Genomic DNA, 10,188 nt, shown 5'->3' with positions numbered 1-10,188 from the left:
TTGGGCACCACACATAGTGTGCAAAGCATGTATCGAATTATTACGAAAATGGAGCAAAGGACAAAGAAAAAGCTTCAAATTTGGTGTTCCAATGGTGTGGAGAGAGCCAAAAAATCATCATGATGACTGTTATTTATGGTAAACACAGGTACAGGCACATCTTCACAATGAGGGACAGGCCTTCTTGCAGATTCCATGTTACTCCCATTTTCGTTTCTTATGCTTATTGAATCCTTGCACTTGCACTGCACAGAAATAACAGTCATCATGATGATTTTTTGGCTCTCTCCACACCATTGGAACACCAAATTTGAAGCTTTTTCTTTGTCCTTTGCTCCATTTTCGTAATAATTCGATACATGCTTTGCACACTATGTGTGGTGCCCAAAACTTGTCTTGGTCCCCAAGCATAACCCCAAAATAGGCAAAATACACTTTTTTTACGAAGTGTGTTATGTTTCTTCTATGTTTTGGCAGTGTATATTCACCACAAATGTAACAGAATGAGTCTGGATCGTTAAGACAACTTCTTCATGATGAGTTCATGCTTTTCACTGGAAAACAGACAACAACATAAAGTTAGTGCAAAAATCAAGCTATGAACAAACTTTTAGAACACTAATTAACACAAAACTATATTGAGAACTGCTCAGTTCAAGTACTAATCCAAAGAAATTAATGAGATGATGCGTCGCATTTACCAACAAGTGCTATAAATAAGATACCAAAAATCTCAAAAACTTGAGCCAATCTGGCAAAACTGATGACATATTCAGAATCAGCACCCCAAAAATACCCCAAATTCATTAAAATATTTTGGACACCAGAAAAAAATTTTTTTTTCGTTGACCTGTGTTATTGTTCCCTTAACAAGATGACGGTTAAATATCAGCACCCGTTACCTCTGATGTCTGATTTATTCTCCAGAGGTAAGAGTGCCTGCTGGTTTACTAAGCTTGACCTCAGGGGGCGTATAATCTTATTCGCATCAAGCACGGGGATGAATGGAAGACGGCGTTTAATACTCCGGAGGGACATTTTGAGTACCTGGTGATGCCTTTTGGGCTCTCTAATGCCCCTTCTGTCTTCCAGTCCTTTATGAATGATATTTTCCAAGACTTTGTGGATAAGTTTTTGATCATCTATCTGGATGATATTTTGATCTTCCCTAGTGATTGGGATTCCCATGTGGAGCATGTCCGGACTGTGTTCCGGATTTTGAGGGAGAATTCCGTTTGTTAAGGGATCGAAATGTGTCTTTGGTGTACAGAGGATTTCATTTTTGGGATTTATCTTATCTCCATCGACTATGGAAATGGACCCGGCCAAGGTACAGGCCATTTATGATTGGGCTCAACCTACTTCTTTGAAGGCTCTTCAGAAGTTTTTGGGTTTTGCTAATTTCTATCGTAAATTTATAGGTAATTTTTCTAGTATTGTCAAACCACTGACTGATCTGACCAAGAAGGGAGCTGATGTGCTGAATTGGTCTCCTGAGGCTGTCTCAGCATTTCAGGAGCTTAAGCAGAGATTTACTTCAGCTCCAGTTTTATGGCAACCTGATGTCTCACTTCCATTTCAAGTTGAGGTAGACGCTTCTAAGATTGGTGCAGGAGAAGTTTTGTCCCAAAAAGACCCTGTGACTTTTAAGATGAATCCCTGTGCCTTCTTTTCTCAAAAGTTCTCCCCATCTGAACGCAACTATGACGTGGGGAATCGGGAATTGCTGGCCATGAAATGGGCATTTGAGGAGTGGAGAAATTGGTTGGAGGGAGGTAGACATCAATTTGTGGTCCTCACCGATCACAAGAATCTGACTTATCTGTAGTCGGCCAAACGCTTGAATCCTAGACAGGCTAGATGGGCCTTGTTTTTCACGCGTTTTAATTTTGTGGTCTCTTTTTTTCCGGGCACTAAGAATGTTAAGGCAGATACCCTTTCTAGGAGTTTCTTTGCTGATTCTCTTAATGTGACCGAGCCTACTACTATCCTAGGTGAGGGGGTAGTTCTTTCTGCCATTTCACCCGATTTGAGACGCGCCCTGGAGGAATTTCAGGAGGATAAACCTGAGCGTTGCCCTATGGGAAGATTGCATGTCCCTGACCAGTGGAGAAAGAGAGTGATGTCTGAAGTCCATTGCTCCGCATTGGATTTGTCATCCAGGTATTTTTGGTACCAGAGATATGGTGAGTCGGTCGTTTTGGTGGCCTGCCTTATCTCGTGATGTCAGGAATTTTGTACAGTCCTGTGGGACTTGTACTCGATCTAAACCCTGTTCTCGTTCTAGTGGGTTGCTGATGCCCCTGCCGGTGCCCAAGAGGCCATGGACCCATATCTCAATGGATTTTATTTCTGATCTTCCTGTCTCTCAGAGAATGACTGTTATCTGGGTAATTTGTGATAGATTTTCGAAGATGGTCCATCTTGTACCACTCCCAAAGTTGCCATCTTCCGCTGAGTTGGTACCCTTGTTTTTACAACAGGTGGTTCGGTTATACGGGATTCCTGAGAACATTGTGTCCGATAGAGGGGTCCAGTTTGTTTCCAGATTTTGGAAAGCCTTTTGTTCCAATCTGGGAATTGAGTTATCTTTCTCCTCCGTGTTTCATCCCCAGACCAATGGGCAGACTGAGAGAACAAACCAGACCCTGGAGTCTTATTTAAGATGTTTTATATCTGCTGATCAAGATGATTGGGTCTCATTTTTGCCCTTGGCTGATTTTGCGCTGAACAATAGAACTAGTTCTCCCACTTTGATGTCACCCTTTTTCTGTAATTTTGGGTTTCATCCTCGATTCTCTTCAGGGCAAGTGGAATCTTCGTCCTGCCCAGGTGTGGACACTGTGGTTGTGAGAATGCAGCAGATTTGGGACCAAGTGGTGGATAAATTGTCACTCTCTCAGGAAAAGGCTCAGCGTTTTTCCAACCGGCATAGGACCATTGGTCCCCGGTTTAAAGTGGGTGATATGGTTTGGTTGTCGTCTAAGAATATTCCTATGAAGGTTGCATCTCCAAAATTTAAGCCAAGATTTATTGGACCTTATAGGATTTTGGAGATTCTTAATCCTGTTTCTTTTCGATTGGCTCTTCCAGTTACATTCAAAATCCATAACGTATTTCACAAATCACTGTTGAAGAGGTTTGTTGAGCCAGTAGTTCCTGTGCCGCACCTCCTGACCCTGTATTGGTTAAAGGCAATGTGGAATATGAGGTAGAGAAAATATTGGATTCTCGTTTGGTTAGACGGAGACTCCAGCATTTGGTCAAATGGAAGGGTTATGGCCAGGAGGATAATTCTTGGGTCTCTGCCTCTGATATTCATGCCAATAAATTGGTTCGTGCTTTTCACCGGGCCCATCCTGATTGGCCTGGTGGCATGGATGAGGGCTCGGTGACCCCTCCTCAAAGGGGGGGTACTGTTATGAACTCATTTTCTGCTCCACCAGTTGAGAGTTCTCCTTCCGTTCTCCCTCTGGTGGTGACAGGAGGTAGTGAGGTTGGTTTATTTGGTAGTGATCTGCCACCTGGTGAGGAGGATAACGATTGGATCTCTGGAGTATCAGACTGGATATAAGACAGCCAACTCCCTATCCTGGTCCTGGTGATTCAGTCAGCTTCTCAGGTCTTGGACTCAGCTCTGTTCCAGTCTTCTCAAGTTAAGTTTGTTTTTGCTAATGTTCACACTTGCTCTTGTTGGTCAATTCAGTTTTTTGTGTGGTCAGCCAGCCCGGCTGGGCTGTGCTGAATTTCCACTCTTATTTATCTGTATTTGCCAATTTGCTTTTTTTGTCCCTTATTAGATTGGCCTCTTTTTGCTCTGTCTCAGAATATTTCAGAGTGCTGATATAGTGGGAGAAGTCTAGTGACTTCAGGGTTAATTTTGCTATCAGATGTGTTGAACATTATTTTTGGTAGGGTTTTTGGCAGATTGCAGACAGTGCCTTTCCTTTCCTGTCCTTTCTAGTTAGTTTGGCCCCATTGTTTGCTCAGCCTATTTTCTTGCCTTTGTATGTGTTTTCATCTTGTTTCACCGTCAATAAATGTGGGGGGCTGTCTTTCCTTTGGGGTCTGCACTGGGGCAGTTAGTTTTCCTCTTTTCCTGCTTTAGGCTTATTTAGCTCTCTGGTTGTGACGAGGTGTCTAGGACCAACGTAGGAACGCTCCATGACTGCTACTAGTTGCGTGGTTAGAATCAGGGATCTGCAGTCTGCATAGTTACCAACCTCTCTGGTTTTCTGAGACTTAGCTTGTGTTGTTTTTTTTTCCTCGGTGACCCAATCATAACACTGAACGCTGCGATGGGACAACAAACTTGATGTAACTGCAGGTTGTGGGCAGGAGGCATCAGCGCCTGCTTCATGGTCAGCAGATTGGGAAGGCTATAACACTGGGAAAGGGGCAGTGGCTTCTCTCTCCTTCTGTACCAGTCGGGGGACTTGTATTTTTTAAGATTATTGTACTTGTTTTATATTATGTGTACCCCTTCTCACATGTAAAGCTCCATTGAATAAATGGTGCTATAACAATAATAATTAGCCTGCTCTGTAGAACAGTAGGATTATTGGATCCATCAATTCCTTGAGGTGATCCCTTTTGTGACTTCACCTGTATTATCAGATTTATCTTCCATTGCGACTCCTAAATCATCAGTCGATGTGATAATAATGTCCACATCTCCTCTTGTAATATTGATCTGCAAGGATCAATCACAGACGTCCATATGAATAGAAAATGGTATTATATATTTGAAAAAAAAGGCACTACTTGGAAACCTGAAAATCTAATAAATGTAAGAACTTTGCAGGTGATTTCATATTACTTAGCTTAGTGGTCTGATTCTGTAGTAATGTTCCCTTTCTATCACCTGTGTGAAGGTGAAGAATATTTAGAATAGTTAAAAATGGCTGGATAGACGACTTTGCATTGAGTAAAACATTTATAGCGAAGGCTCCTTATGCTCCTTCCTTCCCCTCCGCCGCATTATTGTCATTATTTGGTTTTGAATGCATCATTGGTAATAACAGTTCTCTGCAGCGTACGGAGCACCATCTAGAGCCGCATGGTAATCCACTGTAAATTATAAATCTCGGCTAAATGACTGGGGATGTGACACTAATAGCAGGTAATGGAAGCTACGGAGCTCAGCTGTGATGGGGATTTAGCCACAGACTCATTATCACAATATGCACTGAATATCTGCAGGCAATTGAGATAAGGGTCCTGGATTTCCTGGAAAGCCTTTTTATTCCAGTGATTGCTTTTTAGCTACAGTACTTACCTTGGATGCATTGTGTATCTGTGAGTTGCATGTGAGGATCCCCGGCTGGGAATATACAAAGTAGGGATCATCTTTATGTCCGTAAATCCAGGGTCAAACTTCAGTTTTATAGTCAGAAAGTTTTATCAAAAAATGATCTTAATGGGATTTTTGTTACATGCATTTTTGTTTAAAGTTGATTTTTTTCAGTATCACAATCTCTATTAAAAATAAGAAATTTCGCAATTTTTTACACTGACCACGTTGACTTTTTTAGACTCCAACTTGTTCTTTCTGGAAACAGCACATTTACGTTAGTCACGATGACCAGATCCGGACTCTATCTTTTGAGCTTAAAGGGTTGGTCCACTACTAGGAGAACCCTTTTTTGAACTAAATGTTTGGCCCTTATAAAATAAAAGTATATATTAGCTGCAGCCTTGGCTTCGTATTCATGTATAAACTGTACTAAGGCGGGGACAGTGACGTCTGGCACTACCTGTAATTCCACTGCACCAGAGCGCTGGGACCTCAAATGCTGACACTGCTTGAACGGTACCGGAACGTGAGATGAGTATAGTTAATTTTTTTATTTTTTGGGGGCCAAATATTTAGTTCAAGAAAGGGTTGGCCGATTAGTGGACAACCCCTTTAAGTATGTAATGAGCATGTGCAGAGATCATTGTGAAGAGAGTGGGAGGTGGTGAGGTGTGACATCCCCTGTTGTGATTGGTGGATCCTGCGTTATCAGCTGTATACAGAAGTGTGACCTGCCTCTGCTGATAAGGAGCTTGCTGAAAACTCTTCCTATAATGGCAAAGTATAAGACTTAAAATGCCCCAGTGGTCAGTATGAAAATTGCAAGAATATTAATTTTGCGCTCATCCTCTTGGCACAAAACAGTATTTGGGTCAGATTTTTGGTCAGTGTCCATTTTTATCACCAGTGATTTCTCATCTGAAAAAAATGCAAAGCTTTTCCTTTACAGAATTTATTGCTATGATTTTGATGAACCAATAAAATGATGTGTGATTTTGATCTATGACTCATATCATACATGCCCTAGTTTTTTTTTTGTGAATACACAATACCATTCACAAGAAAAACACAGACATGTGAACAGTACCACGGACTATAATGGTGACGAATCGATCAGTGAAAAACTCGAACAGAATATATACATGACCTACAGATGTCTAAATGAGGTCTCTCATACGGAGTTTTTGGAAAAGAGGATTTTAAAGCAGATCTGATCCGAAATCCACATCAAAAAATTGCTTCAAAATCTCTTGAAATTCTCTTCCTCTCCTTATCGATGCAAAATCCACTTTGCGGTTTTTGTGACTATTTTTTGTGAGGTTTTTCTTTTCTTTTTTATAATTATATTTTGAAGATGTCCGCATGTAGAAAAAAGAAATGACATTTCACTAGTTTAAGGCAGATTAAGTTAGCTCCGAAGGGCTGCCAAAGATCCTATGGAAATCAAAGCTAAAAAAAAGAGCATCCGATTTTTACGACTCCAAAAACCTGTGTGTGAACATTCCCTTAGTAGATCCCCCTCAGCCATTTTGCCTCAATGACGGTGTCATGCACAGGTCATGTTGGGTGAGGAACTCCTCAAGCAGCGAGGGGCTTATTCCTCACTGCAGCTGTTGGAAGACTCTCTGAAATATTATTAGCATTCAGGAGGGCTGAGAAATTTTAAGAGCAACTGTGACCAGACTTAGGCCTGTTTCACACTTCCGTTTTTTCAAATCCGTCAAAATCCGTTGTTTTCCGTAAAAAAACGGATCCGCCATTTTTTGCAGGATCCGTTTTTTTTGTCCCATAGACTTCCATTACGGTTACCGCGGATCCGTCAAAAAAACGGATCCGTTTTAAAAAAAACGGATCCGTTGGCATCAGTTTCCGTCAAAAAAACGGAAACGGATCCGTTTGGCGGACACAAAAACGGAAGTGTGAAACAAGCCTTAGACTTTCAAAAATGTGGAACTCACCCACTCCACAGCAAGTGGGCAGTCACCCTGCCCCTCCACTCCACCAAAGGACTATATACAGCCATCCGGGATAATGTTCCTGGTCAAGAAATGGGGCAGCTGTTCAGCTATGTGTGCAGTCATTTAGGAAAATGCACAGAATATACCTGACTGATTCCACCTTAGTCCCTTATGCTGTTCCTGTTGTTCATAATATGACTACAATGGTCCATTATTAGCCTTCAGATGTGGCATTCAGGATGTATTTTGGACAATGGAGTCGAAATAAACATTCTGTTATTATGCATGGTGCGCTAAAAAATGTTAAGACACCCCTGAACCCAAATTGGCTATTTTTTTTTATTATATTTAAGTTTTTTTTATATTAGTTTTTGTATTTTAGTTTAGTTTTTTTTCTTGCTATACGGTATTCCATTCCAATTTATTTTCTATTTTTTTTCTGTTATATTTTTGCATTTTATTTAAGTTTATTCCTTTTTTGATTACCGTATAGGTTTGCATTTAATTTATTTTATATTTATATATTCTTATTTGGTGATAGTTTTGAATGCTATTTATTATTATGTATGTATTTATTTTTCGTTCCATTTTTGTAATTTTTTTTACTTTATTTTAGATTTTTTTTAATTCAAGTTTATTACTGTTTTGGCTATTTTTTGTTACATTTTTGTATTTTTTTCCACTTTATTTCTTTTTTGGTTATATTTTTGCATTTAATTTGTGTTCTATTTCTTTGCTTTTTATACTTCTGTATTTTGTTTATTTCAGCTTTATTTCTATTTTCAACATATTTTGCATTTATTCTAGTGTGTTCCTATTTTGGTTATATTTTTGTATTTTATTTATTTTAGCTTTGTTATGTTTTCATCATATTTTTGCATTTATACCAGCTTATTTCAGTTTATTATAGGTTTGTATTTTATCTTTTGTTATCTCTGTTTTTCGTTATATTTTTGTTTTTATTTCAGTTTATTTCTCTTTTGGTTATATTTTTGTATCTTTTTTAGTGTTACAATTTTTGTTTTTAAACCAATTTAATCATTTCTGTTTTGATTGTATTTGTTTATTCTACATTTGTTTTTGCTTTTTTTGCTTTTGGAATCTCTTGGAATTCCTCCTGCAGTCATTTGTTTTTTTGTACATCCTACTCTGCAGAAGTGCAGCCCTGATAGCAGCAGCCTATGCCTAAAAACAGTTCCTGTTATCTGTAAAGTTGTGCGCCCCTCCCTCCTGTATGTTCCACAACCCCCTAACACATGTTATTTCTCTACAGAGGTCAGGAAACTGCCTGTACAGGAGTCCTGTTCCCGAAGCCTTGCTGCAGCCACCATCACTACCAGAAGTCCAGGAGGAATCTGTGACCACCATGCCTTCCCCTGATGAGAGTATCACTTCTCCAAGCTGTGAGTATGAGCTGCCTACATGACCTCACATGTATGGGTTAACCTCTTCACTGCCACAGGCGCCACTCGCTGTACGTTGAAAACAGGGAGCTGAATATTGCAATCCAAAACCCAACTCAGAAGGTTGAGTAATGTGTTCAAGCCTACAGTGACCCAACCAAGTTGGAATAATGCATAAAAAATACCACAGACCCTTATGCATTAATCATTTCAGTTACAGAAACGTGGCCGGGGATGTGACAAATTCTCGTGGTGACCATCGTAGAATTTTCAGAATGCCCCCACCTTCAGGTTCAGTCTCTGAAGAACCCAAAAACATGCATGCTTGGATCATGAAAGGTTCATGTATGTCTGTATTGTGAGTCATCTATTAATAGTTTTTTATTCTATAAATTGGGCACTTTCGCCTCCCCTAAGCAGCTGCCCACATTCTTTTCGATCCTGGATACAGCTGCTTTAGTGCACATGACAAGAGCACTATGTTTAACCCCTTTACACTCCATGATGGACATGGAACGGGTCAAGATGGGTGGAGCGAACTCAGGAGATGTCTCTGACAGCAGCGATTGTAGCTAGCAGAAATTAGAGATAGTCACCCTATAAGTGCATAGCAATCTTTCTCAGCACCCATCACTTCCTTTCTGCCCTGATCTTAGTGTGCTGATGGGTTACCATTAAGTGGGGGGCAGGGAGGGGCTTCCACATTGTGCTGCCATATTGGTACTCTTAGTGATGGGCAGTCCGGCTCTTTCTGGTGATCTGGCTCTCTCGGCTCTGCTCACCAAGAAGAGTCGGCTTTTTTTGGATCCTAAATGGATCCCTATGAAATATGTGCTCACCATAGGCGAACACATATTTAAGGTGACGTCAATATGGCTAAAACTGCCCACCAGTGGTCGAAACCACACCCATGTACAGACAGCCAATTAAATTGCTGAATGGGCAGGTTGCATCTGCCAAACTTGGGAATTTATGTCCAGTGAGAGCCATTAAGAGAATTCAGTGGCTCTCACTCTCGTGTCAGCTCCCATCGTTCACAGCAGGGAGCCGGTTCTTTGTCTCGAATCATTCACGAACAACCCATGTCTAGTACTCATGCACTGCCAAATCACAGTCCCTTATGGGGACTATAAAAAAGTAGTCAACATAGGTTTTAAAACCATTTAAGAAGTAAAAAAAAAATCAAATATCACACACGTGTCTACAGTTTTAAAAAAATGAAAAATCTACAGCTCGTCTTGTAAAAAAAAAAACACAGCAAAAAAAAAAAAAACAGCAAGCCCTCATACAGCTACATGGACAGAAGACAAAAAAAAAAGTTTTGGCTATTAAATTAAGAGATGGAAAAGATGAAAATGCAAGAATTAAAGCCTCATATAAAACCTGACCAACGGGTCATATGCCCAAGGAAACCCATCTATAACCAAGCTCTGGAAAGAAACAGGACCACCCATCTCAGGAGGGCCATAAATAACAATTAAGGAGGACTTTTAGGCTATGTGCACACGCTGCGGATTGGTATCTGCGGAAC

General features: G+C 40.3%; 1 protein-coding gene across 3 annotated transcripts in view; it reads left to right on the top strand.

Annotated features, from left to right (window-relative positions):
- Window positions 1-5,240: 5,240 nt before the first annotated feature.
- LOC141082767 (glycophorin-C-like) overlaps window positions 5,241-10,188 on the top strand; it is a 46,440-nt gene continuing 41,492 nt past the window's right edge. Inside the window, exons 1-2 of one of the 3 annotated variants that reach the window (XM_073566686.1) lie at window positions 5,241-5,338; window positions 8,528-8,657. In XM_073566686.1, coding sequence (XP_073422787.1) covers window positions 8,621-8,657 — 37 coding nt within the window. In that variant the 5' untranslated portion in view covers window positions 5,241-5,338; window positions 8,528-8,620. Of the gene's footprint in view, window positions 5,339-5,951; window positions 6,103-7,271; window positions 7,543-8,527; window positions 8,658-10,188 lie in introns of those variants that run through there. The other 2 variants (XM_073566685.1, XM_073566683.1) reach the window with 2 other exon arrangements.

This window comes from Dendrobates tinctorius, unplaced genomic scaffold (genome assembly GCF_039654945.1).
Source record: "Dendrobates tinctorius isolate UK_male_01 unplaced genomic scaffold, ASM3965494v1 ptg000019l, whole genome shotgun sequence".
Lineage (NCBI taxonomy): Eukaryota > Metazoa > Chordata > Amphibia > Anura > Dendrobatidae > Dendrobates > Dendrobates tinctorius.
The sequence above is the reverse complement of the archived record's forward strand: the minus strand, read 5'-3'. Positions and strand labels throughout refer to the sequence as shown.